At 55.4% G+C, this 26,844-nt stretch overlaps 8 protein-coding genes across 8 annotated transcripts; 3 read left to right on the top strand and 5 right to left on the bottom strand.

The window, feature by feature from the left end:
• Nucleotides 1-393: 393 nt before the first annotated feature.
• On the top strand, nucleotides 394-3,553 carry CkaCkLH20_04208 (cdc24 protein; the record flags this gene model as incomplete). Its single annotated transcript, XM_038886927.1, has 3 exons — nucleotides 394-960; nucleotides 1,046-1,831; nucleotides 1,883-3,553. The coding sequence occupies 3 exons, from the start codon at nucleotides 394-396 to the stop codon at nucleotides 3,551-3,553; spliced, it is 3,024 nt and encodes a 1,007-aa protein (XP_038747631.1).
• A 1,219-nt stretch (nucleotides 3,554-4,772) lies between these two features.
• On the bottom strand, nucleotides 4,773-5,172 carry CkaCkLH20_04207 (37s ribosomal protein mitochondrial; the record flags this gene model as incomplete). The annotated part of the gene is made up of 2 exons (XM_038886926.1): nucleotides 4,773-4,960; nucleotides 5,067-5,172. The coding sequence occupies 2 exons, from the start codon at nucleotides 5,170-5,172 to the stop codon at nucleotides 4,773-4,775; spliced, it is 294 nt and encodes a 97-aa protein (XP_038747630.1).
• A 979-nt stretch (nucleotides 5,173-6,151) lies between these two features.
• CkaCkLH20_04206 (uncharacterized protein) lies at nucleotides 6,152-10,370 on the top strand (the record flags this gene model as incomplete). The annotated part of the gene is made up of 3 exons (XM_038886925.1): nucleotides 6,152-7,230; nucleotides 7,289-7,662; nucleotides 7,714-10,370. The coding sequence occupies 3 exons, from the start codon at nucleotides 6,152-6,154 to the stop codon at nucleotides 10,368-10,370; spliced, it is 4,110 nt and encodes a 1,369-aa protein (XP_038747629.1).
• Nucleotides 10,371-11,983: 1,613 nt separating this feature from the next.
• On the bottom strand, nucleotides 11,984-13,222 carry CkaCkLH20_04205 (uncharacterized protein; the record flags this gene model as incomplete). The annotated part of the gene is made up of 4 exons (XM_038886924.1): nucleotides 11,984-12,031; nucleotides 12,084-12,375; nucleotides 12,433-12,920; nucleotides 12,971-13,222. The coding sequence occupies 4 exons, from the start codon at nucleotides 13,220-13,222 to the stop codon at nucleotides 11,984-11,986; spliced, it is 1,080 nt and encodes a 359-aa protein (XP_038747628.1).
• Nucleotides 13,223-15,810: 2,588 nt separating this feature from the next.
• Nucleotides 15,811-16,986, bottom strand: CkaCkLH20_04204 (transcription factor atf21; the record flags this gene model as incomplete). Its single annotated transcript, XM_038886923.1, has 1 exon — nucleotides 15,811-16,986. One exon carries the CDS (start codon nucleotides 16,984-16,986, stop codon nucleotides 15,811-15,813), a length of 1,176 nt encoding a protein of 391 aa, XP_038747627.1.
• Nucleotides 16,987-20,285: 3,299 nt separating this feature from the next.
• On the bottom strand, nucleotides 20,286-21,771 carry CkaCkLH20_04203 (6-hydroxy-d-nicotine oxidase; the record flags this gene model as incomplete). Its single annotated transcript, XM_038886922.1, has 2 exons — nucleotides 20,286-20,773; nucleotides 20,823-21,771. The coding sequence occupies 2 exons, from the start codon at nucleotides 21,769-21,771 to the stop codon at nucleotides 20,286-20,288; spliced, it is 1,437 nt and encodes a 478-aa protein (XP_038747626.1).
• Nucleotides 21,772-22,542: 771 nt separating this feature from the next.
• On the bottom strand, nucleotides 22,543-24,100 carry CkaCkLH20_04202 (uncharacterized protein; the record flags this gene model as incomplete). The annotated part of the gene is made up of 3 exons (XM_038886921.1): nucleotides 22,543-23,320; nucleotides 23,374-23,782; nucleotides 23,836-24,100. 3 exons carry the CDS (start codon nucleotides 24,098-24,100, stop codon nucleotides 22,543-22,545), a joined length of 1,452 nt encoding a protein of 483 aa, XP_038747625.1.
• A 1,320-nt stretch (nucleotides 24,101-25,420) lies between these two features.
• Nucleotides 25,421-26,500, top strand: CkaCkLH20_04201 (uncharacterized protein; the record flags this gene model as incomplete). Its single annotated transcript, XM_038886920.1, has 2 exons — nucleotides 25,421-26,316; nucleotides 26,371-26,500. The coding sequence occupies 2 exons, from the start codon at nucleotides 25,421-25,423 to the stop codon at nucleotides 26,498-26,500; spliced, it is 1,026 nt and encodes a 341-aa protein (XP_038747624.1).
• Between the last annotated feature and the right edge of the window lie 344 nt (nucleotides 26,501-26,844).

Here is a 26,844-nt window from a genome sequence, read left to right as displayed (position 1 = left end):
GAACAAAAAGCACCCTAAGCCAACGCCCACCGCTTCGAGACAAAGACCCTTGTCCTCAATTTGAACGGCGCCCCCCCCCCCCCTTTGCGACGACGCTCGACTCCTGCGAACCGACCGTGACCGCTACATCGTCTCTCAACCTCAACTCCTCCCCAACCACTCCTGATTTCTGGAGCCCTCCCGAGTTGATCGACTCCGAGAATCCTTGCGCTGGATGACGTGAACCTGGTCCGACAGGAAAGCGCTTCATCAATTTTCCACCGCCGCCGCCGCCCCGTACACTTCTGCCACGATACCCGACCGACCGACCGACCGATCTCGTCTTGAGCCCGACAACCACAACTCGTGTCCTCGCTTCCTCTCCCCTCCTTTCGCCGGATGGGTTAGGACGTCATGGCTCATGCTCCTCTCCTCAGAAACAACACGGCTCCTGTATTCCCAAACCAGAACGGAATTGGCGGCCTACCCAATACCATGAGTAATGCGCCCCGCGCCAGCCAGCTTTCCGGCTCGACAGCCTTCTCATCGGCCTCTTTCGCGACCACGTCGACGATAACTCCCGCCCAAAATGGAGGCCCTGTTATGGCAACCGCCAACATCATCAATCAAAAGGCCGACGCTTCGCGCTCCCTTTACCAGATTTGCATGTCGTTGAAGCAGCGCCTGGCACAGGTCCCTGGATTTGACCCCTATCTCGAGCAGTTGGACCCCAACGACCCTGTCGAATCCCTGTGGGGCCTTTTCCGCACCGGCTACCCGTTCCTCGACATTTACAACGCCCTGCAGCCCGAGAAGCGCCTCGAGATCGAAGAGTCCAACGCCGCTGCGTCGGAGAGCAAGAAGTCCAAGATTGCCATTTTCAAGTTTATCCAGGCCTGCTTAAAGGAACTCGGCATCCCGTCTGCAGAATGCTTCGTCATCAGCGACGTGCTAGGCAATGACACCACTGGATTCGTCAAGGTACGTCAGCTCAGGCTCCTCGCGATCGCTGCCCGGAATCTCTCTGTCCCCCGGCATTTGGAAATGTGATCTAACTCTATTGCAGACTACACAGGTTGTGAACCTCGTCCTCGATCTTGCCGAACAGAGAGGGCTGCTGCTGCAGCTCCAACCCTACCCCGAGGATGATCTGCCGAAGGAACCCGGCTCCAAGCTGACCTACCGAGACCACATTATCAAGGAGTTGGTTGATACGGAACGCAAGTACGTGCAGGACTTGGAAAACCTTTACGACCTGAAGAGCAGTTTGGAGACGAAGGGCATCATTACGGGAGACACCATTCACCAGATCTTCCTAAACATCAACGCCATTCTTGATTTCCAGCGCAGATTTCTCATTCGAGTCGAAACGACAAACTCCATGCCCGAGGGGGTCCAGCAATGGGGCGCTCCATTTGTGACCTACGAAGAGGCCTTCGATATTTACCGACCCTTCATCGCCAACCAGCGAAAGGCAGCCCAGGTTGCCGGTCAAGTCTTTGACCAGATCAAGGCCTCCGGGCACCCTGTAGCGGCCGACTTCAATACCCTCGACGGCTTCCTACTCAAGCCCATGCAGCGACTAGTCAAGTACCCGCTTCTGCTGAAGGATTTGCTGAAGAAGACCGAAGACGAAAACATCAAGGCGGACTTGACGGCAGGTATTGGGGCCGCGGAACGAGTACTCTCTAGGGCCAACGAAGAAGTCAACCGCGATCTGTTGGATGAGGCTCTGGATGACCTCCGCAACCGTGTGGACGACTGGAAGAACCATCGCGTTGAACAGTTCGGCAGGCTGCTCATGCACGGCGTCTACACTGTCGTCACGGGGAAGAGCGAACAAGAGAAGGACGTAAGTTTCGCCAAGCGAGAGTATTTCCCGACTGCACCACTAACAAAACAGTATGAGATCTATCTCTTCGAATGCATCTTGCTCTGCTGCAAGGAGATCTCGGCGAACAAGAGCAAGGACAAGAAGGACAAGACCCGGTCGACCGGCCCCAAGATCAGGAACAAGAACGCGAGACTGCAGCTGAAGGGCCGGATTTTCATGACCAACGTTACCGATGTTGTCTCCCTATCGAAGCCCGGATCGTATAGCGTTCAGATTTGGTGGAAGGGCGACCCCGGCGTGGAGAACTTCATGATCAAGTACTCGAACGAGGAGCAGATGAAGAAATGGGCCACCACGTTGGAAACACAGCGCAAGGACAACGCTCCCAAGGCTACGACCAGCCCGGACCAGGCGGCGCCCGATTTTACCTGGACTCGTGAGCACGGCGGCAAACTCGAGAACCCGTACCTCAACCAGCAAGACGATGACGATGACGAGGAGCTCTGGCCGCCAGCCTCCGCCCCGGCTCAGTTCCCGATGCCCACGCAATCCACCGGTGGCAGCATGCTTCCTCGTACTGCCTCCAGCACCAGCCTCAGATCACGGGCTGCCACGGGCGAGAGTCTCGCCGGAATGGTGAGGGCGCCCCCGCCACGATTCCCCCTCCCGCAACCTCCGGTGCCCTTGAACATCCAGACCCAGGTCCCAGCTCCGGGCGCGTCTTCTCCCGGTGCTCGCGGCGGCGATTCGTACTTCTCACCGGTAGCCGAGTCCCCCGTCTCATCGCGCACGAGTACTGCGAGCGGCATGTTTCCCAACCCGAACTACCAATTCCCCAAGTCTCTCACGCCTCAACCTGGATGGGAGGACCCGAACCAGAGATACACAGCGCCTGCGATGCCGCGTGCGCCTTCTAGAGATGGCTCCGGTCAGAGGAACCCACGCGGTCCCTCATTGCCGGCGATGGCATCCAACAGCCAGAGCGCTGCGCAGCAGCAACGCAGCAGATCGTACAGTACACCTGACATCAACGGCCCGGGAGGCATCCGTCGTACGCAAGGAGGCACTCCCGTACCGGCAGTCCCTGGAATCCCGGCGCACCTGCATCCAGCACACGATCAGAACATCCCGCGGTCTCAAACCGGCTCTCCTAGGAGCAACGACATCCCGATGCGCTCAAACACACAGAGCCCGGGAGCACAGCGAGAGCGGCAGTACAGCCACCAACAGTCTGGCAGTTACGGTGGCACAATGTCGCAATTCCCCGCTCAGCCGATTTACCCTCGCCAGGGAACGCCAAACTCTGTCGTTCATGATCGACAGCTGAGCATTGACGCCGCAGCCTCCATGAACTCGATGTTGTCCCCGCCTCTTGGCACCGGTGTTAGTGCAACTCAGTCCAACCCGCTTGCCAGCCCGGACCTCCCGATCCCGACTCAGTTGAAGGTTAAGGTGAACTTTGTCGACAGCGGCAACTACGTGACTTTGGTCGTCGCGTTCAACATTACCTACCAGTCTTTGATTGATCGAATTGATGCCAAGCTGGCGCGATTTACCAACAGCAGCATCAGCAAGGGAATGCTCAAGCTGCGCTACCAGGACGAGGACGGCGACTTTGTCACCATTGCCAGTGACGACGACATCCAAATTGCCTTCATCGAGTGGAGGGAGGGTGCTCGCAACACCACTCCGGGTGGGGTCGGCGAGATTGAACTCTTCTGCGTCGGAGACACGGCCTAGACGCCTCATTTCTATGTCGAAGTAGGTCTGTTGGGACAGAAGGACTTTCCCAGGCGCATCATACCATATACCCATCGGGGGGGCATTTCTTTGCATACATGGCGTCCGGAGCAGATTGTTTTACCTCATTCTTATACCTCTCAGCATCGCATCGCATCGGAGCAGGTGGTTGACCCGTTTACACTGCGGGATTGCAGCGGCGGCCATACTGCAGTTGGGAAGCATTCGGACTTAGACGGCACCATCATCATACCACATTTTCGGCCCCACGACGCACGTCACAGTGTTATTCGGGCTTTCAGGCGCCTTGGACCTGAAATCCCCTTCTTGGAAATATTTCCGACCGTTTCACGATTCGTAGCCCTGGGCCTACTTTACACGTGCCTTCATGAGGCCTAAAAAGAACCAGGCTGATAGGAATTGGCCAACGGATCCGGGCACTTTCGCGTCCTCTTTTTTTTCACTTCTTACGTTGGTTGTTTTACTCTTGGAATGACTGACCCTATTTCGATCTTTACGACTCTGATGATGACGGAGAATTTTGATTCGGGTGTTGCGGGGTTGAAGGCCGGTAGACCGCACCAGCCAGGAATGAGATGCTTGCCTCGTCGCTCGCTACAGTTTGGGATAGGTTCTTGACTGGCGCTAGCTAAAGAGTACTGAATAATGGACAGGCTTTGCCGTTCCTTGAACTTGATGTTTTCCTGCAATTGCCGAATGCTGGTGGCACCGTGAGAAGAATGTGTAGACTGCCACCCCTTATATTGACTTCGTTGGCTCAACCTGTCAGTAGCAATCCGGTAGTAGCTGAAGTTGCTGATGGAGATTCGCTAAGCGTGAAGCCACACTTCGTGCAGAGCAATCTATCGTATTGTAAACCTTCTTTTGTGACTGCGGCGAGTGTGTTGCCGCTTGATATTGTACATATGTATACATCTTTAAACGCCTCCCATTTTATAGTCATTCATTGTCTTACAGTTCCATTGAAGTTCAGAAACAGTTCAACAGACCTAACCCGTGATCGCATTCAGACATCTAGACGTTTGTCTCTTGCCTGCTGCGCATCGTTATCGACACCATTTCCAGACGGCGCGGCGTGCTACTGCTCGACCGCGGGACGATTCCTCCCATCAAGCGCCTGAACCTCAATTGAAAGGGAGGTGATTCTCCCAGTCGTCTCTTCGACCTTCCACTACCCGAGACTCCGTGCTCCCATCCTTTACTGGTTGTCCTTGGTGGGTTTGACATCCTTCTTGTGGGGAATGACGCGGTCGTACATGCGGCCGAGGTGGTGGTTGATCGGGGAGGAGCCGGTCTTGGGAGCCGGTGGCTTGTCCATGCAGGCGCGGAGGGAGTTCTCGAGGGCGGCGCAGCCTTGGGTGTTGTAACCTGCCGAGGCCCAGCACGCTGATTGACGACAGAGGTTAGCCGTGTGTTCATTCTCTCGGTGGCCGCTACCAACACGACGCAGCACCGAGCTCGTGTTACCGCAGAGAAAAGGGAGGTCACCTACCCAGAACTGAGGTCATGACTGCTATGCAAGGGTTGGCGGCCTTCTTGTTGGGCTGCTTGACGCGGAGCACCTTGACAGGGGGCAGGCGCATCGGTTGCTTCGGCATGGTGGGCGATTTTCGTGGGGGAGAGCTTTCGTGACAGTCGAATCCTGCTCTGTATTCTTGTTGAAATGCCTTCGAAGGCTATGCCGTACGTCGTCGTGGTCGTCGTCGTCTTCCGATAAGAGCTCTCTCTATCGCTCTCCCTGCGACATCATCAAAAAAAGCTCTGAATGGCGGCGCGGCACCACTTTTTCACCAATCACGTGCCTCTCAGCCTCGCCCCTCTCTCTTCTCGCCGGAAAATTGCTGATTGGCTCCTGACGCGCTGAGTGGCGTTCCGATGGGGTCCAACTAGACGCACGGATCACCGCTGCAGAGTGCGCGAGAAAGGGCGGTGGGGGATTGTCCCAATTGCCAGTCGGGAGCTGCCGATTGGCTGGATTGAGTCGAATGTAAACAAAAAGAATAGCGATTTTTGGGGGGAGAGCTGGAGGGAAAAGAGACCGCAAGCGTTGCGCCGGCAGCCAGATCCAGCAAAGCAGCCCACCACACCAACCATAACACCCTAACAAATAATTCCCGTGTTTTATGCCCTCCAATTCCAGAGGTCAACTCTTCCCGGTCTTGTCACTTTTCGTTCTATTTCGTTAGGAGCAGGTACCTTGAACAACCCCTTTGTTCCTGCCTTGCGCTACGTTGACGATACAGTCGACATTCCTGCGATTTCTACGAACGAGCGCAGATAGGAAGGAAAAGGGTAGAGACGAATTCGTTTTTGCTCATCGGCAGAGCGCGTCTCGTTATCTTTATTCTTCGCGTCTTGCGCTTTGTTTACTTTGCCCAAAGCTCACTCCAATCGCGCCTTTTGCGGTTTGCGTCTCTCTACTCCGCGTCGCGTCGCATTGAGCATCATAGCTCCTTGATAGCTCTCACCCACACACACACTCGCATACACGCTTCATTACCCCATTGCTCCATCGCACTACTCTATTTTATCACCCCCCAATTCGCCTCAGCAGATGCCTCATCCACGACCGCGACGATGAACTTCTCTGGATTCTCCCTCAGCCCGCCCCGCGCGGGCGCGACCTTCACCCCAACCCGTACGACGCGATCAAAGTCCGCCGACCTCACCGACGCAAGCCCCAAGGCGGCCCTCGCCGGCTTCTCGGCCCTCGAGGTATCGCCAAACCCCAACAACGCCATGACCGCCACCCTCGACTCCCTCAACCTGGGCGGCCTCACCACGCCAACCAAGGCTAGCGCCTCCGGTGCCTCGGGACTCTCTCCCATCCCCAAATCGACCTCAAAGAAGAACGCGCCAAAGTTCAATGCTTTGTCCCTCGCCGACGACAACGAGGACTTTGCGCGGCCCGCGAAGTCGCCCAGGACACCAAAGACCGCCAGCAAGAAGGGCACCGGCTCGCCTAGGAAGCGCGTCAACCTCTCCGCCGGAGTCTCCATCCTGTCCCTGCACCGCGAGAGGAACAGCATGTCGCCTCGGAAGACGCCTTCGCCTAGAAAGCTCACGCTCGTCGAGGATGCCAGCTTCATGTCGGTTAACGGTTCGACGCCCAAGAAGGCTTGCGACCTCTCGCCGAGCAAGTCGAGCCCCCTCAAGTCTTCTTTCCGCACCGGCAAGACCCCCTCGCCGAAGAAGGTCTCGTTTGCCGACGATGCGAGCTTCGCTTCTGCCTGCGCATCCACGCCCAAGTCCCCTCGCGACTTCTCGCCAAAGTCTACCCCTTCGAAGCCTGAGGTCACCGAGTTGTCGATCATGTCGACCACATCACCTACCCAGTCACAAACATCACACGACTTGTCGCCTGCGCCGGACGCGAACACATGCGAAGAGGAGGATGAGCTGAGCTTAGTAGAGACACCATCCAAGACACGGAATGCGGAGGAGAGACAAGAGCCTAGCTCGCCCGTGGATTCTCCGTCCAAGATGTTCCAGTCGCCCTCAAAGGCTTCCGAGACAAGCGCCATGTTTCAATCCCCTTCCAAACTTGACGTTTCGATGCACGACGTTACTTGGATGTCCGACTACGCACCATCCGCCCCCTTCCAAGAATACGACTTCGCGACCACGAAGCTCACCGAAACCGCGCAAATGCTCTCGTATGTCGACACCCTTGTGCGCGCCGCATGTTGGCCTCGCTAACCCTTTTTTTCATAGTGGACCCTTCCGCCCCGAGCTGTTTGAGGAAGCCGACTTCTCCTCCGCCCTGTCTGCACCCTGGTCGTTCCCGATGTCCCAGATTGCCCAGAAGCACGTGCGGGCTGTGAACAGGAAGAAGTTGCAGCGTCGCAAGAGGAAGGAGGTCAGGAAGATGCGCGTGGAGAAGGCCATTCGCGAGCAGGTTGCTGAGTCGCTCGACGTCAACGAGCTCGAGGCTGCACCTCAGTTCCGTATCATTGCGTCTAGAGGCCAGCTGACGTATGCCGTCTGCTCTCGCAAGAGGCAGAGGGTGACGGAAGAGGCCGAAGACAGCGATGCGCTTTGGTTCGAGGGTGAAGAAGACGGCATTGCCTTGCTCATTGAGGCCAGACGTAAGTGTTTACGCGGTCGTTTCCTTGTGCGTTTTCTAATGTGTCTTGTAGGTGTTGTCCGCAACGAGTTGTACGATGTCCCGATGGGCCCGACCGTTCAAGAGATGCGCCGCCAATACCATGCGGATATGAAGAAGTTTGGCGAGCCCCTTCAGTCAGTCCTCGGAAAGAGGAATTACGACTCGATCCCTAAGCGCGCCTACAACAACGACCTCCTCACCCACAACATCATGCAGCCTCTGCTGTCGTTCCCCATGCCTGAGCTCAGCTTCGAGTTCGTGCTCTCCCACGCCATTGCCGAGTCGGATAAGGCCCAGGGTCGGCGGTCTCGGAGGACGCGCAACGTCAGACAGCCCATCGCGATCTACGGCGAGCCCGAAGTGTCTGTCATCGAAGAGGAGGAGGAGCCTCAGAGCCCGACGCGCAAGCTGCCTCACTTCCCGTCGACCGCCACCCATCAGTCGAGTGCTAGTCGCAAGCTCAGGCTGGAGCAAGGCGGTGATAACATCCGCGCCAAGCTTGCCTCTCTTGCTTCGATCCCCGAGCCAGTTTCCCCTGTCGACGAGCCGCTGTCTTCACCCATTGGGCCTGGCTTCACCTTCGAGTGCCCTTCGTTCATTTCAACCCCCAGCGTCACCAAGAACAGTGACCAGGATGAAACCGAGGTCGTCGAAGACGCCAAGGATGATGAGCAAGAGACAGAGCATTTCGAGGAGACCGTTGCCAGCCCCATCGTCGTGTTCAAGGACCGCACCCCTGGCGCCATTACTCCCAAAGCCGCTTTCAAGAAACGACGCTCTCTCCCCGCCGCCCGCCGCCTCTCCTTCTCCACCCCCCTCCGTCGCACTTCCCTTCCCGCTGCCGGTTCCGACCAGCCCTCCTTGGTGCAGGATCTTCGTGATCCAGCATCGGAGTCGCTGGTGGCTGCTCCCACTCCCGTGGTCGAGCTCCCTGCGGTGCAGAATCCCCTCGAGGTTGATTCAGCATCACAGGCGGATACCCAGGCTTCACCAGCTCCCGCTGGCGGCGCGTCGGACGCCGGAAGCTCTTCCCCTGCTTCCGTTGTCGTCGATGTGAGGGAGAACCCGGACATCTTTGGATCTTCTCAGGACAGAACCGGCTCGCCCGTTCAGGCTTTAGCGTCGTTGGCGCGTGTGTTTGAGGATTCGATTGAGGAGGAGGATGGAAAGGTTGCTGTCGAGAGGGCCGATGGTCGCATGGTTGTCCGGTTTAAGGTGTCGGATGAGCACGCTGCTCTGTTTGCCGCCGAGGAGGCCGCTTCGCCTGTTTCTGCCGAGGCCGATACCACCGAGGTCGACGACGCTGCGCAACCGCTTTCGCCTGCCGTTCTCCCTGCGTCGCCGTCACCAGCCCCTGCTGTCGCCATGATTGAGGAGGCGACCACGGAGACGAAGGACGATGAAGATGTTGCGGGGGACATGAATGACGAGGAAGACGAGGAGATCGTTCAGGTTCCCACCGTGTCTGTGACCGAGGAGGTGGAGGACGATTCCGAGCTGGCGCTTCTTAGGAGTTTCGTCTCTCGGCATGCGGCCTCCCGCGCTGCCAGGGCCGCCGAGGCCACTGCCACCACCCTCGCTCCCGCTTCCCCTGTCCCGACAGCCCCCATCCGCCTCGCCGCAACCCCCGAGCGCCGCCCCCAGGGCATCTGGGCCGACACCCCTGCGTTCTCCGTCTCCTCTGCCGAGCGCCCTCGGCCTTCCCCGGCGGTGTCGTCGGCCCGCCAGCCTCTTGGCGTGCTTGACGCCAACAGCCCGAGTCCCAAGAAGATCAAGCGAAAGGCTGATGACGTTGAGGAGAAGGACCCTTCGCCAGAGAAGCCCCCGTCCAAGAAGACCCGCAAGACTAAGGCCAACAAGCCCGAGAAGGAGCCGAAAGATGACAAGAAGGATGAGAAGAACGACAAGGACGAGAGAAGCGAGGCAGACGGAAAAGACGAGAAGAGTGAGGCAGACGAAAAGGACGAGAGTGATAGACCCCTCGAAGCCGACCCCGATCCCGACGCTCCTGCCCCTCGCGTACGCACCCGCGCTCAACGTGCCGCCGCCCGAGGAGAGCCTACACCCGCGACCAAGATCCCTTTGCGACACCAGGGCTATGCCAAGGTGCGCAACGGCGAGAAGGACCTCGCCACCCTCACCAGGCAAAACACTCGTTCCAACAAGGGCAGCGCGCTTCACGTTGAGGATATGCTCGCCCAGCTCAAGGACGCGCCCGAGGGCATCGAGACGAGAGCGGCGGCTGCGGCCAGGAAGGACGGTAAGAGCGTCCAATGGGCGGAAAAGCTGGCAAGGAGCCAGTCTGAGGAGCCTCCCCTCTTGTCCCCGTCGCCCGAGTTGAGCCCTGCGGAGGAGAAAGAGGTCGGCAAGGCCACGAGGAAGAAGGCCGCGGGCACGCCGAGGAAGGCGAGCGCCCAGGCGACCAAGTCTGCGAATACCACCACAACGAAGACGACGAAGACGGAGGCGGCACCGAAGACTGCCGCCAAGGCTACCAAGTCCGCGGCGCCCTCGAAGCTCCGTCAACCGAGCACCCCAGCCGCTGCCGGTGGCCCTAAGACGGAAGGGGCCAAGGTCACCAAGACGACGAGAAAGGTGACGCCGGCGGCTAAGAAGGAGATTGGCATGAGTGTCAACGGCACCCCGGCGCCGGCCAAGCGCAGCCGCAGAATCGCGGAGAAGAAGTGAACCCCTTGAATCAGCGGAAGAGGGGATAGAAGGATGACTGTGGAGGACGGCGGAGAGGTATATACAGCATTTTGCGAAGCGACAGGATGTTTGTTTTTGGCATCATGGACACCACCACCCACCCACCCAAAAAGAAGGATATGCATAGCTGTGCGGCGTTGGTTTGTTTGGTTTATTACTTGTTTTGCTTTACTTCTACTCTTGGCCCCGGGCCCCTTGGAGGCGGTCAACCCGAACCCGCCTTGCCTAGCTGGCGCGTGTGTGGTGGTTTCTTGTTGTTGTTAGTATAAACTTGCCTTTTTTTTGGCAACATACCCGTTACGAATGATGAAGATTTGCATCTCAGTTGGATATTTTTTTTCTGTGATTGTGTTCTCGCGAAGTTTTTGGGTATGGCTTGGGTATGGCTGAAAGCTATGTGGTCCATCTGGCTCATCTCGGGGATTGAGGTAAACTTGCCTTACCACCGCTATTGATCCTATTAGCTGAATCACTGCGCCCGAGGGGAGTAGTATCCAGCTGCCCTGCTGATGACGACCTGGTGACTTTCTCTGGAACGACGGTACGTCTGCCACAGCTGTGTCCCCGCAACAAACCGATGTCCAGGTTAAGATGAGAAAATCTGATTCTATGAGGGCGTCGTCTCCCAGTACCGGCGGATATTATATTTCTAACCTAGGTGACTCTAGTCCTTAGTGACAGAGACTTCGGGTTGCGGTGCGGGTTTGGTGTCACGGTTTAGGATGTCTGGCTTCCCTCCGGATACCGCGAGATTCGGCGTGTAAGCCGACTGATGATATTGGCGAATCTGTACTATTGGATGAAAGACGACGAGGTGGCCTTGATTATGGAGTCTGGGATTTTGTATTGCTGGTTTGATCTTCTTCACCTTTCAAATATTTTCCATTGTGATGTCAGATATCAACAGACCTGACGTTATGCAAAGAATATCAAAGTTGCAGTCTCAGTAATTATCTTCGCCAATGAGCGAAGAGAACAGAAAAAGGCATACGGGGAATTAACACTTCCAAGTTTACGTGTATCAGACGTTGCATTCGGGGCTCTCAGTCTCAGTGTCTATAGACCAACAAGACTATATAGTTAGCTGAGTCGACAATATAACAAATTACACAACAAGCCATCGAACGTAAAGATAGTCAGTAATACAGACTATGAAATCAAATCATGGAATTAAGCCTCGGTAGTATATCCTCGGTTAAAGCAAAGGGAGGGGGAAGTCGTCGTCGTCGGATAAGGGGCGGTTGATTCCGACTACACCTTTAGCCGACGTCGGGAGGCACACACACACGGGCAGTCTGATCTTTCAGTAGTCGACTGAGTGAGTCAAGATCGTGAAACGAGCGTGGTACTTGGCGTACATTAGTTTGGAATCGTGTTCAAACGGATGGGTTCGGTGGTAGCAGCACTCTTCCGAGCTGTCGGGGTATCAGATAGTTGTTCGTCTCAGCGAGACTGGGCACGTGGAGATCACTTGAGCTCGTGTCAAACGCGCGCTTATACTGAGTATCTCTTTCACTTGCCTCACTCCGGCTACACTCTCCGGCAACATTCACGTTCGTTGGGGAGTGTAATCAAGTGGACTATGCCGTTTATTAATGCTTATCAATCCTCCTCACAGTCAGCCCCATCCTGTCATGGAACTGTGAGGCAATGTTCCGGTCTTTGCAGACGTGCCGGTTCCGACCGGTATACTCGAACCTCAACAGTCTTGTTGATACCTCCCAGCGGTGTTAGTGCTTCTATCTGGTCCAAGTCTACATCGGATCTCGACCTCGACTTTGATTGACCGGTGTTGAGTATGTTCTCCTGTGAACTTGATCTTCTCCCGCCGCGTACTTCGACGACCCGTTCACTCTGCTGCGTGACCGGGTCCCAATCTTCCGGCTTCCTGGCCGAGGTGAACCCCCGCAGGGCTGGTCGGCTTGGGCAGGTCGGGTCGTAGACCTGTGTCGTGAAGACGAGTTTCGACGCCAAGATGTCGATGCTAGTCGTACCGTCAGTATTCCTCATCAGCACATAAGTGAATCTCGACCGGACTCACAACATCACAACCGGGAAAAGGCACTCCAGCGTGTACGCGAACCGGTCTAGTTGGCTCGCCGCATTTGTCGCGCTTTGAGCCGTCATTTGAAAAGAATACGTGATCGCCCTCATCGTTCCGAGTACGGCGAGCGTGGCGAGTCGGACCTCCGTGCTTCGCATGAGGTATTTGAACAGCCCGCCCCTCAACGCTGCTCGTATCGAGCTTGACTTCACCTCGGCGAACGTCTTCAGTAGAAAGAATGCGCTGACGCATTCGAGTGATGCGATGAGGACGAAGTAGGCGATGTGAAGATTGTTGACCGTGCTCTGGAGATTCGTGTTCCCTCTGAGGATGAACTTCACGCGAGACACGGCGATGGCGCTGCGGAGGGCGACGACAGCGGCGATGATGGTCCAGAACAAACCGTTGAAAATGATCCACCCCCGATCCTTCAGTATTCTGCGAAGGAGAACCCAGCTGTAAAAGGAGAGGCCGACTTCTTGCACCTTCACTGCTTGTCAGTCGAATTCTTCGGCTAACCCGCTCATCCACTCACCATCCAGAATAAGTCTCCAAACACAGACGCGGCGGCTTTGCTCCGTAGTGAGTACCCCTCATCGTAGTATGCGTAGTAGCACAGCCCGTTCGCGATGGCCCCGGCAGCCGATGAGATGATGGGAACCACGGTGATCTGCGAGAAGGTCGTGATGCCGACGATGAGAAGGCCGAAGAGAACGTTCGCGGCGCCGATGGTGCTCAGAATCGACCAGCTCAGTTCGAAGTAGACCGGTAGTATTGGCGTCGACATGTTCGCGCCGATGGAGCTTGCGAGCAGCTGCCAAACTGGTGCATGGTGTTATGTTGGCTTGAGGATAACATCCATACCTGCCCAGCAGTTCTGATGGGGAGTGGCTGATCACAAGCTTATAATCCGCGTGAACCTTGCGAACACCCACGAGCCTTAATCATGAGCGGAGCACCCCAAGTACTCTTTCCCTAGGATTCTATCTCTCTTGGTTTCGAACGTTTAAGCCTTCACACGGGCGGAGAGGGAGGAGCAGCGTACGGAGCATCCACGAGGCGGACGTGAACTGTACTTTGCTAGGGATCTTGCCTGATGGACGGGCTCCTCCGCGGCGGCCAGTCCTTGTCTCGGCGTTCTCTATGGAAACCTAACAGGCCGTAAAACTCGACTGTTGGTTCACTTTACCGACTGTCTCGCCAAAGCTTGCCCCTCGGATACCAGGATCTGCCCTCGGACAAGCTCGAGTGTGTGGAGATAGTTGGACACGGTCAACGGCGGGCGTATGTGTTGGACAATGCCTGCCACTTGTCTACGGAAGAAGTGTCATCGAATTCTGCAATACATTGGCTCGCCTTGCTGCTAATCGACCTGAAAACTGGCGAGAATGCATGTGAGTGCAAACTGATAACGTACGTGAGTCTGGTCATCTGAGATAACTTGTAAAGACGGACCTTGGCGCCACTTGGCTCGAAAACCACATGGCCCGTCAAACCCAAACGGCGCCGCATAATGTCTTCTATCCTCCTACTAAACTGTAGAACTGAGAGATGGACAGAGTTCCGAGAGCTTCGCCGGGTCCAATCAAGCGACGAGGCCCCCGCAGAGCGTCTCACACATCAGTTCAACCTCCAGCTGTCATAGTTTCGTGGCGCGGCACTTGCGAGTTTCCAGAAAGGCTAATGTAACCCTCCCTCTTCGCGATACCGAGACTCAGGAAGGTCCCTGCGCGATGATGTGCTCGCTATTCTCCACAGAAAACGTGGGAAGAACTGATCGAACCCATGGTGGCGAACTCTTCGTTTCGTTCTCCAACCCTCCTCCCTGGTCAGGTCTGGTCGAGGTCCGGATGTTGGAGCCGGGGCGCTTGATAAGCGGACCTCTCGTACCTCATTACAAAGACTCAGCTGAGCTGCAACAGGGGGGAACTGCGGAGTAGGAACAAGGGGTAGACGCGAGTATGACGCTGTTGGCTCGTAATATCATTGAGAAAAGAGACGCAGATATGTGATCAGTGTCAACTATCGATATGCGCGATGATGCGCCCTTGGCAGGGCTGCTACAACCCGATGGACCAACGCATCAGGCCAACTTCAGCTTAACGGCCACCAACTGCTGAGGAAACACATGAAAGCCTGTTGGTCGGTGGTTGGTCTCCGGACGTGCTGATAGGACGAGGCGCTTCATAATGGCCGGATTTTGACTTTGTATGCGTCTGAAGTCCGGACGCACTGACTGGAAGCAGAGCAGAAATACTACTGCTGATGATTGGACGCATCGTACAAAGTGCGCACATGGTCAGTGTCCAAACTTGCGATGGGCGGCCGCGAGTCGCGGATTCCAACGTACTCGGAGTAGGGTTTCCGACTCCGCGGCTTCGTCCAAAGATGCAGATTGGACGCATGGCGCCCGGACGTTTGGATCAAACCAAGTTCACGCGCAGCAGCGCTGGTGACCCAGGAGTTGACATGGGCTGTCAAATCCCGAAAACACCCTCCCGCTGAACTAGGCAACATTCCTAAAGAGCCACTTTAACCCCTTAGTCATTGGATACTATGGCGTTTGTGATGATAGACCATCGTTTGGGTTCATGTTTCGACAAGCCGCTTAAGCGCCCGCTGGTGAGGAAGAACGGCACGAAGCCGCCAGAGGACAGGTGAGTCGGATGGAGGGATCGATTTCAAAAGTAGCTTTCTTCAATTCCACAATGGTGTAAAGCGGATGTGAATACTGGCTTTGGAATTGGAGAGGTGAGCAGATCACATTAATGATCGCCTATGTTCCGCATGTTGAATGATATATGTCGCTACCATCAGTGCTCTCAAAGATAAGTGTTGACAAGGCCGCGTAAAAGCCGTCCGTCGTAATACAGTGTCTAACCTCGTATACGCCATCTTTCCCGCCTGGGCCAGCTGCCATCACAAACTATGAAATGAGTCGAGAGTCAGCCAGCGGCAGATGGAAACGTCGCCTGGCCGGGTCGAACCCGGTCCTCCCGCCATCACTTTTCTGGCCCGATGCCGGCACGGGGTCGTAAAACGAGCATCGGCTCGGGCTTCTCCCGGTCGTCGCCGTGGTGGGTGGAAATTCTCAGCAACATCTTCACCTTCTCGCAATAACATCGGACTTTGAGTCATTGGTCTCATTACTATCTATATCCATGTACCGAAAGGCAGGCTTTTCATCATGGTGAACAACAATCTCCTCCAAGACTCCCACGCTGAATAACAACTCCAGTACCCATGATATCTCTTGCAAGATCGCGAGAGCCTCCTTGCCTTCCATTTGAAGCCCCAACGCCATAGCCATGTCATGTGATAATCCAAAGAAAACTTTTCCGTCAATGCTTTAGTCCCGATGCTGGACGACTCATCCTAAGCCATCGTAACCCCTTGTGATGCCGCTCTTGTGCTGTGTGTGACAGAGATATCGTCCAAGCCCGAAAATCCGCTTTCGGAGTCCAGTGCACCGGTGCCGGGTTTGCGATCCATGTCGAACATCTTCCAATCCACGTATGTATCGCCTTCCTGCCCGTTCATGTCCGGCTGCGCGTTCATCGCAACCCCTCTAGCTGCGTTTTGAGCCGATGAAGCCGCCATGCTGGTATGAACCAAGTTCTGCGCGGCACCGGAGATGTATTCCTCGATGTACGAACACCCACATCCACCATGTTGAAGAACCATATTCTTCAACATCAGAATCTCGCTCCGTAGCATTGCTGCTTCGGAGTGCAGCGTCTTGTTGATGTCCTCGGCGACCGCCTCCTGAGATTGCAGCTCCTCGATACCCTTCTGCTTCTTTTGCCTGCACTTATACGCGGCCTCGCGATTGCGCGCACGAATGCGGCTCTTCTTGTCGTCGACGGTGTTCTCGTTCTTGACGTCGTCGGCGCCGCTTGCTGAGGCGGTGGAGGCTCGTCGTGCGGCCGCGGTCTTCTGTTGTGTCTTCGTTCTCGGTGCGTCCTCCTTCGCCACTGCTCCCACCCGTGTAACTCGTGTATCCCTCGTGTTGGTCGCGTCGGACAGACGGGGTCGACCCCGCCGTCGCTTCGGAGTTTCGATCGCATCTACAGCTTCATGCGGTTGTGCCGGTTGTGTCTGAGGTTTCGCGTCCTGGGGAGGGATGAGAAGACGGGGGTCGACAGGAGGCGACACGAGGCTGGAGTGCGGAGATGTGATCGATGTGGCCGGCGATGACAACGTGTGGCTGACGGGCGAATCTTGCCATCCTCGCGAACTCGGCGCAGATATCGAGGAACGACTGTCGGAGGAGATGAGGGAGGGCGCAGCCTCAGGGGCCGTAGTCAAGGCGGACGGCGCCACGAAGGTTGGCTGCGAGCCGTTGCCGGCGTCATTTTCCGCCGTGTTCTTCAACTGCTGCTGGAAGAAGAAATTGGCCTGTTGGTCTTCGTGACCGTGCTGCTGGTGTTGTTCCTGTTGCGCATAGCTTTCGCCTGTCGATTGAGCAGATGGGTTAGAGAGCAATTCGAAAAGTGCGTTACCAGGTAACCCACTTTGAAGTGTACTCACACCTGCTGAGCCGAAAGCCATAGTTGCTGGCTGTGTGGCTATGGAGTTGTAATGCCGGGGCAGAAAGAGAGTTTACCAGGGTGTATGCGTTTGCCAGGTTCGGGGTCCCGGAATAGCGTCGTGTTGAACGTCGACGCCAAGGTCGGTATTATCGATGAGCGAAAAGTCGATCGAGTTGCTAGAAGGACCGAGACACGTCAAGGAACTTTGAGATGGAATATGAATGACGTTTACCACGATTCAAATTGCCGGTTGGTTGGGGAACACATATATACGATGCGAAGGGGGAGGTGAACCGAGGGGAAATGGTGCTTTATACGAATACCGCCAGACAAATTTCAGCCGCGGGGGAGATCCAGACTCTGTATTTCTGTGTTAGGCCCGGTCTTTTGCCTGGCACAAAACATGGCACAAAACCTGAATGCACAGTCGAATGGGTTATGTGCCAGCAGATCCGATCTTGGTTGAGCAGAGATACCGTTCAAAGACATTGAACCAATCATACGGTACGATTCACGACCAAAAGGGTCGCGGCCGAGGGTACCGCGTTGACAGTAGAGTACCGACCCTCGTGTCAAGGGAGGGACCATCTTTGAAGCCAATGATAGGGCAATACCAGGACGGAGAGGATTCCAGAGCTGGTTTTCCCGGTTAAGATGAAGTTGGGAGCTAACACTGTACAATGACGACTTGTGTCCATCCGACGACGTACTGCTTTCGTCGCGCCAAGTGAGGAGCGGCCGGAGGTAAGCTCCGGCGAAGAGAGAAGAGATGGGACGTATGTCTACTATGATTGGACCGCCACTAAACGGAACGGTTTCCGGGCAGTTTCTGCTCTCTTCATCCGTCAGTCTTGTCCCCGCACAACTTGGAGATGACCCAACAAGAGGATGGGCCCCCATGGTAGATCGGCCGGGAACCTCTTGACGGTCCAACTCTAGACACACTAACATGCCACAAAAATGGAATCGTTCCTAGTGTTCCCAGGCACACACGCTCAACGATCTGGTGCCCATTCCCAATGGCATTCCCCACCCTTTTCTTCTCTTACCCTTGTCTCGTCTACGCAACTTGTGCAGGTTCGCCTGGTCTTGTTCGTCTCCAACATCCACTCAGAGGTCTCAGAGCCCGTCATCCCACGTTTCCCGAGACTCCGAGAGTGTCCATTGGCCAGATCGTCTGTGGCTTTGAGGTGGCGAGTACGCTCGATTGATGTGCGAGCCACAAATGCCGCCATTGACACCTGCTGGAGGGCTCTCCGTCTCACATCTGCCGTCGCAAAAAAATTCAACAAATGCGACGCACATACGGGATTTCGCCTTCATAAGAGCGTCATATCAGTCATTATTGGCCCGCGGAGTCGTCTCCGCTCTAGGATTACAAACCGCCCCTGATTTGAATTGACAAGAGCCGCATGATCGCCACCGGTTGATGGGATTTTACTAATTGCCAGGCCGCGCGCCATCAGTTCTGGCCTTATCAAGACCAACGGAGCCGGACCCAGGGTCTGTCCGTTAGACGGGGCAAACTCCGATGGGCTTTTCAAGACTTGATCTCTGCAAATCCCCTGTCCGTATGTACATTCCCATCCACCTAGTGTGTCGTATGATGGGGATCGTCAGGTTTTGCCGGAAGAGAACCTCCAGGTCTGTTCGACTCGCTTCCGAGTTTCTTTCTCCGGGCCTTGGCTTCGATTCTTCCAAGTTCCACCTCTCGCCTCCAAGTCTCGCATCTCCGATTGAGATGCGAGAAACCGAATTGCAGTCCGTCCAACGACATCTTATCCGCTCTCATGTTGCACTTGAGGAATGACAGTTTTCTGCAAACGCTAGTCCACCGTAGTCCCAGCACAACGGACCCGAAACGCCAGAGACGCCATTGACGACTTCAGCGCGGGACGTACAACCAGACGCCGTCGATCTATCGGTGCTCGATACCTCGAATCATGGCCAGACACGGAGTGCGGAGGCTGGCGCTGCTTCGAATCATCTTGCGCATCGTCTCCCGCGACAGCAGCACCGACATGGGACTAACCAGGCTTCCCGACGCCGAGTGGGTGCTAGGCAATCTACAAACACCAGACTAACCTCCGCAGGACGAGAACGACAACCAACCGACGCTTGTTGCTTATCCCGCATCGTCTCCTGAAGCTTATTCATTGGCCAGCTGCCACGCGACGACTTGGGGTATTTGGCTTGATGTCCGGCTTCTGTCCAGACGTCGGCCCGCAGAAGGCCTTGGCCACGGTGCGTCGCCATTGCGGACCTTATCAGTCCGTAGCTCTCTTTTTCTCGACCTGTGTGGTTGAAAAGCTTTCAGACGCTCGGATGCTCATTATCGAGTTCATCCAACGATACGAAACCTACATACGTTCACGGCTGGCCAGGTCTATCATACAGCAATGGCCATCTCGCAGGGCTGAAGGGCTGCCGAAGCCAGCCTGTGCGGGAGACGGGGGGGAGAGAGGGCGGGCGGAGTAGACTCCGGCTCGGTCTGTGATGACGTCCAGAGCGACACAAGCGTGCGTGCATAGTGCCACTTCATCAGACGTTTTAGTGAAAAGCGAGCAGGGCACGCCGGGCGGCTCGTCGTAGGTTCCGAGAGATGGCTGGTGGCGGTTGAAGATCATCGGCGCCACACGACATCCTGAGAAATGGACTCGAGGTCTAGCCGCCGGAGGAAATCCCGTTGCCCAATGGCACGGGCAGTCGGCGTGCGTAGCCGCAACGGTTGCAGTTCTCCCGTCATTCCTGTCCAGCCCTCAAATTCTGCCACGACTCACGTTAGACGCGAAGATCACCTGGGGGAAGACGTGGCCGCCATTTTCCTGCGAGACCAGTGTCTAAGAGTCAGTGAGACTGCCGAATGCGGCCCTATGCGACCAATCAGCCGATTCTTGAGACATTCAGGGACATATCTCGCCCTTAACCCGCACGCTGGTGCATGCCTCGGTCGAGATTAATAATAATTAGGGCGCCTCGCCGAAGTTGATGTGTGTGGCTTTCGGGAACAGCATCAAGGTTCACTGAGATACGGAGCCAGATCCGAAGGTGAACCTTTGGCTTTGGTCAAGCATGAGATTCATCACTTGGCCCTGCTGTACATCACCAGGTGATTCACTGAGATACGGAGCTGCCTCCGAAAACGAATTCCTGACTTCGGTCAAGCATGAGGTGTTCGTATGGTCAATGAAGATAAGACAAAGTACATGTTTGATCTACTTGAATATCTTCAATGTCGGAGTATGTTGACACTCAGACCCATGTGCGTGCGTTGATACCCACCGCCGTAGACGTCTCAGTGTAGCTTCACCGCCAATCTCAGATCAAATCCAGCCGTGGAAACCCAGTTCTGAAAACATTTTCTGGGTCAAACTTCTTCTTCACGTCCTTCAGCTTCGCCAACGTCTCTTCGCCGAACAGGGCTGTCCAGTTCACGTCTTTGTCAGGGCCCAGATTGCGGTAGCCGCAGGGCAACGTCAAGCCCTTGGCAGACAGCTCAGCTACGAGGCCGTCGTTCCATTTCTTGTAGCTCTCGAACTCGGCAGGCTGAAGCCCGGCGTCGGGCACGCCGGCATTCGGGTTCACGATCCGGTGGCGCCTGCGAAGCGGGTAGCACGCCGCCGGGTTCTCTTGGAGAGCCCGTCCGTGAGCACTGTGGATGACGTTGGCGCACATCGGTCCGGGAGGTGGGTTGTTCGCGATAAGGTTGCCCACTTCTGGTGAGAGGTATTCGACTGTGCACACACGTGGGTGAATGTGGTTGCCGGAGGGGTTGGGGAAAGCACTGTAGAACTCGTAGTCGGTGACTTGGACCGTAAGTATTCACTCCGTCTCATGGGAAAGGGGACTCCGCACCTGCTGCCACTGTATCTAGTATCGGCGTGCCGAGAGTCTTCAGCTTTTGATGGAACGCCCAGCCTTCCTCGAGATCATCGTCCTCCGATGTCCAGGCGAACACCCAAGCCAGGACAGCACCAACACCGGGGATCGTCATATGGGTTAACTCGCCGGAGAAGTTCACGGGAAGGTCCTTCTCAAACTCGCTGAACTGAGTCAGTACTTTACCTGCCTCCGCGTTCGGATAACCCAGGAGACCACCAAGGTAGGCCGTCTCGGGGTACAACTTGACTCGGAGCTCGACAACCACGCCGAAGTTGCCGTTACCAGCTCCGCGCAGAGCCCACAGAAGATCGGGATGTTCATCCGTATCGACCACCTCGCCGCTGGCCAAGACGACCCGCGCCCCGAGAATCTGATCGACGCCCAGGCCGTAGAACGCACTCGAATAGCCGTACCCTCCGCCGAGAGCCCATCCGACGATGCCCACAGTCGCGCACCAGCCATGTGGCGTCAGGAGTTTGTGCTCGTGGAGAAACTTTGACAGGTTGACACCGAGAATACCTCCGCCAACGCGAGCGGACTTCTTGTCCTCCGCGACCACGGCGCTATCGAGACTGCGGAGGTCGATCATGATGCCATCTTTCCCCTGCAGCTGGGCGGCGACTAGGTCGTGTCCGCCGCTTCTGATGCCGAACGGAACGCTCTTAGCTTGAGCCTCTTGAATGACGGCCGCAACCTCGGCGTCAGTTCTTGGGCGTACGATTGCTCCCGGCTGGTTTGTGAAGGCTGCGTTGTAGAATGGTCTGACTTCCTCGAAAGTGGCGGCTGAAGGTGTGTATATCAGCAGATCCGGAAACTTCTCAGCGAGGTCGCGAAGATGAGGCGCTTCCGACGCGATCTGCTCGCGAGTTGAACCCTCAGGGTTGGAGACGCGGAATTCAGCTGTGGCTTCAAGTGGCGCCATGTTGGTCGTAGTCAATCTCGATGGGGATGGCGATTGTGCAGTTCGAAAGCTTTTCTGGAACGCGAGCTGTCTTTATGGGAAGAGAGATCTGCCCCTCACTTCGACCTAAGCCAGGCCCTTCTCTGAGTTATCATGGTGGGATATGATATTGGAGCAGGGTCCTCAATCCTTGAAGTCAGGGTAGGATCGAACTGAAGTCCCACGTATCGCCAATCACGAGCATCTCCAATGCGATGAGGTGGACCACCACGGCTGCAGCTGGCCGAGGATGGCTAGATTCGCTCACGTCAGATATGATATTCTGCCACTGACGAATCCAGCTCTAGCAATATCTTCTTAACGAAAGAGGGGTTGAAGATTTGATGGCAGTCTCCTCGTGTGACCTGTGAATCTTCAGCGTCTATCGGGACGTATGCAACTTTTACAATGCGCTTGTGACTTTCGAGGTGAGTGCCTCAGACCGATTGATGTTGGACTTTGGTTTGCCCCGCTCGTCTGTTGGTTCGACTTGGCGTGGTGCGAGGCGCGCAGCAACGTGTCATCGGGACCCCTGGCTGAATGTGATTGTCAGATTGGTGGACTCAGCTCTCTAGTCTCGGTTCGCTGCATTGTGACAATCACAGCATATGCAGATTGTTGAAGATACTGCCGTCTGGTGCAGTGTCTATCTGTGGAGAAATCTCCGCCCAGCATCTGACACCCGGGAAGGGAATCGGAAAATGCGGCGCAGCCGGAGATGGTTTTGGTAGGATCGGAGTTTACCTGGGCCGGCTAGACAGCGGATGAGACGGCATATCGGAATACTGAGTCGGCTGCACTCAATTCGCTCTCGCCAGCACTGGGAGGGGAAGGGATCTTGGCGACGTGAAGCACAAGTCGTCCAAAGACTTGGACGCCCTTCAAGTCATGTGCGACATTGATCCACATGACTTTGTCGAGATTCTTCTTCGCTTCTGGCCATGTCTGCCCCAGTGACCCTTGAACAGAGGCCAGCTTTGGCAGCAGCCACGAATCGTCGGCCTCGCTGAAGACGGTCATGGATCCCATGACCAAGGTCCAGGCAAAGACCGTCTTCGCCGCTGGTGTTGACAGCTGCGACATGTCAACTTTGTTCAGCGTCTCTCGAAATCTATTCGTCATCCAGATGAAGTTCATTTTGAGTCCGAGAACATGGAGAAAGAGACTGGCGATGAAGCCGAGCATCGCCAGTCGGAAGGCTTCTGCCATGATGTCGGCGTCGTCGTCGAGTTTCAAGTAAATGAGACGATATTGAACGGATGTCATGAGTGCCTGGAACTTATCGGGGTCCATCTTCTTCATTCGGAACAGGTAGTTGACCATCCGAGAAAAATCTTGCGTATCCTGGAAGATGTTGCTCAAACGAAGATCGAGCGAATCCACATAACTTCGTATGGGACAATGACCCTGCTGAGGCTCGAGTCCGCCAGGACATGGTCCCAAGATAGACGTGAACGATCGCTCATACGACAGTTTCTCCCTGTAGTAGACCGGCATTTCTCCTGTAATCAGAGACCAACCGATGTCAACGCTACATTCGGGTTAGTACATGTCCAGGAAGAAGTTTTCACAAGAGACGCTCACCGGCATGTCTTGGCGTAAAGCTGGAGATTATGCTGGAAACTGTCAACACCACCGCGAAGTTTGACTATTTGCCGGAGCCCAGCAACATGAGCGGTGGACGACGCATGATCTCCGAATAACTCGGCCACAATACTCACGGTCACGATCGTGGCGACCGTCGAGTCGGCCACGGCAGTGTCCTTGTTGGCGAGATTCTGGTTCAGGTATTTCAGCGTCTTTCCAATGTGGTAGTTGGTCTTCTTGCTCCGTTTTGTCCCCCGTACCCAATCGTTAAGGAGAGCGACGGTGAACAGGGTGGAGTGCAGATAGGCCGGGTCCATCATCAACCAAAAGAACCACGGAGTCTTGCTTGCGTCGAACCGCACACACCACTCGACGGGGTACATCGCTTCTTTGATCACGGTATAGACTGGGTACGAAACGTAAGCACATGAGGACAGGGGATGACGAATGGGCTCGTACAGTCGAATAGCATTTCCCGTGAGCTGCTGTCGATGTCATCAGCAAAGGGGCACATGAACACGTCGTGGGGTGCGTATAGGATCTTCAGGAGACCCTCCTCCTGATCCTCGCCACAGGATTCATCAGAGGAACCACTCGACGAGGGGGTCGATCCAGCGGATACTGCTGCCACCAGTTCCTGTGACCTGCGGGCCTTGTCCTCCTTTTTCGCAGAGGTGCGGCGGGTCGGGGCGGCCCGCGAAGCGCGTGTGTTCTTCCCTCGCATAACATGGCTGCGGATCAGCTTACGGTCTCCCGAGTTGGGCTTCCCGTCCGGATCTGCGATGACGAACGCAAACCCCTTATTTGCTGCTGAGCCAGATCAGACAGGTGTCGTATCATTCCAGGCGGATGAGGAAGCCTTACCGCTACGTTTCTGACCGCCCATAGCGGCTGGCTAACTTCCCGAAGCTCCGCTCTTGTGGCTCTTGAAGGATGTATTGGTGATCGTTCGACTCAACCCGGTTCAGTTTCGGGCTGTAAACGTGGCTCAGTACAGGCACGCATACGATACGGCCAATGATCTCAATACGAAGTCAGTCTCCGAGACACCCTACTGCTCACTGGGTACCAGAACTCACATGAACGCGTGAAACCGATCACTTTCAACGGATGACTGTTCACCACAAAGACACTGTTTGCCTAAAACGGCATACAATCAAGATTTTGGGGGAGGGAAATATTTGACCAAGATCTTGACGTGAGAAGGAGTAAACCTCTTTGGTGCGACAGACGTTCTTCGATTACCCACACTGCGCCGCACGTTTCCATCTCTGAGCCAGCCCGAACTAACACGCTCGCTTACCCCGCTCCAAGGATCACCGCCGTAACGCCTGAGTCGTTGCGAGTCTTGATTGTTGCCTTCTTCCGGTCTAGCGCCAATCCTTCACACCCGTTCATAGTAAACTTACCAGATACGGAAATCATTCCAGATCAAAGCCCACGCGCGCTGATTAAGAGATTTCTGCGCGAACCCATGCTCAGAGATGATAGATGTTAGTGCGAACAGGCAAATCGTGTGGTCTTTGGTGAGCACCCGCTAACATATGTGATCCTTGAGCCTGTAACACCGCCGATGTGGGGCCTGGCGCCGGCCGCCGGACTTAGCAGCCCCGGGTCCGGGCCCGATCATGAGCCCGAGGTTCATTTCTTTCCCTTTTAGGAATTCAATCGGACCTGAAATCACAACATTTCCCATTTTCAGCCATCGGCTTTGGGAAATTTGGCTCATGCTTAATCCGATAGATTGCACGACAATGACGAAGGTCCACGGCGCGACAATGGGAACAGACAGTGGAGTTATGGTATCTCCTGCTGTGTAGTGTTTGAGCATCGTGTGGTTCATGAGTATAAGAGGACAGCGGGAAGATGAAGCTTGAAGAGCATTATTCACCACAACACCACCGACTACAACACCATCTGCCACAACATCTTCCACGACAGCATCGCATCATCTGCTACATCGCCATCATCTCAACAATACACATCGCTCGCCAAGGCAAACACGTTTTTTTAAAAACCTATCTCCACGATCGAACCGTTCAAGATGACAAGCTCCATCAACCTTCCGCCCTTGAATGCAGGAGCATTGGGTCTGACGATGAAGGCTTGCTGTGCAAAAGCTCAGATGCCACCCAAGGACCTGTCATTTGCCGGACAGACTGCCATCATCACGGGATCCAACATCGGCATAGGCTTGACTGCCGCAAGGATGCTTCTGGAGAAGAACCTATCCCATTTGATAATGTCGGTCCGTTCCGCAAATAAGGGAGAGGCCGCCGCCTCTGAACTCCGGAAGAAGTTCCCCTTCGCCAAGATAGAAGTCTGGTCGCTGGACATGCTCTCCTACGACTCCATCCAGAAGTTCGCCGCCAGGTGTTCCGCACTGCCGCGCATAGACTTCGTCATCCTCAACGCCGGTGTCGCGAAGGAAACCTTCGATCTTGCCCCGACCGGCCACGAAGAGTCTATCCAGGTGAACTACCTATCGACTGCGCTGCTCGCTATCCTTCTTCTGCCTGTGCTGAGAGCCAAGAAGATCGACGGGAAAGCTCGCACACTGTCCATCGTCAACTCCGGCACGGCCATGATGACGAAGTTCAAGGAGCATGGAAATGTCCCGCTCTTACCCTCCTTTGACGACGGGAAGACCTTCGACCTACTCGACCGATACGCGGTGTCCAAGGTTTTGGGCCACCTCTTTATGGTCAAACTTGCTGAAAGCGTCAGGAAGGAGGACGTGATCGTGAACTTGGTCGACCCTGGCTTGACTAAAGGAACGAACCTGCACGGCGGTTTGAGCGCACCGATACGGGCTATCATGGGAGTAGCCAAAACCATGACCGGAAGACCAATCGAACAGGGAGCATCGACTTATATTCAAGCTGTCACAAGGGGAGAAGAAACCCACGGCAGCTTCCTCATGGACTGGACCATCACCCCGTCAGTTTTAATCGCACACTTTATCTTGAGCTTCCGCTAACATTTATTTGACAGATTCGCCTCTATCATTTACACACCGGAAGGAAAGGCTGCGACAGAGAGATTGTGGACCGAGACTCTGGATGACCTCGAGTTCGCAGGGGTTCACTCGATCCTTAGCTCTATGCAGTCGGGTTCAAGATAAGGATTGCGCCGGATTTCAGGCCATGGGCCTTTTGGACCGCCAGTCTGGATCGGTTCTTCTTGATTTCTGCAGGCGTTATGGGTTGGGTGGTATGCATGAAGCTTGACTGATGGAGATCGGTTCAAAACATGAGGTCCTGTCTAGGTGCTGGGGTCTGCGGGGGTTTGGGTAGGATAGAGGTTTAGACCAGGTTTGCGATTGTTAGCATATAGATCTGATTTATCATTCGTAGAAAGCAAGGTTCCTTTTCTCAGAAGTTCCAGTAACACCAATTGCCTAGATATCATTGTCAGTGTACATACCTTGCTGCAGGCTCTGTGGCAAGAGATCTCACTCTGAGCATC

Source organism: Colletotrichum karsti (assembly GCF_011947395.1).
Source record: "Colletotrichum karsti strain CkLH20 chromosome Unknown Scaffold11, whole genome shotgun sequence".
Lineage (NCBI taxonomy): Eukaryota > Fungi > Ascomycota > Sordariomycetes > Glomerellales > Glomerellaceae > Colletotrichum > Colletotrichum karsti.
The sequence above is the reverse complement of the archived record's forward strand: the minus strand, read 5'-3'. Positions and strand labels throughout refer to the sequence as shown.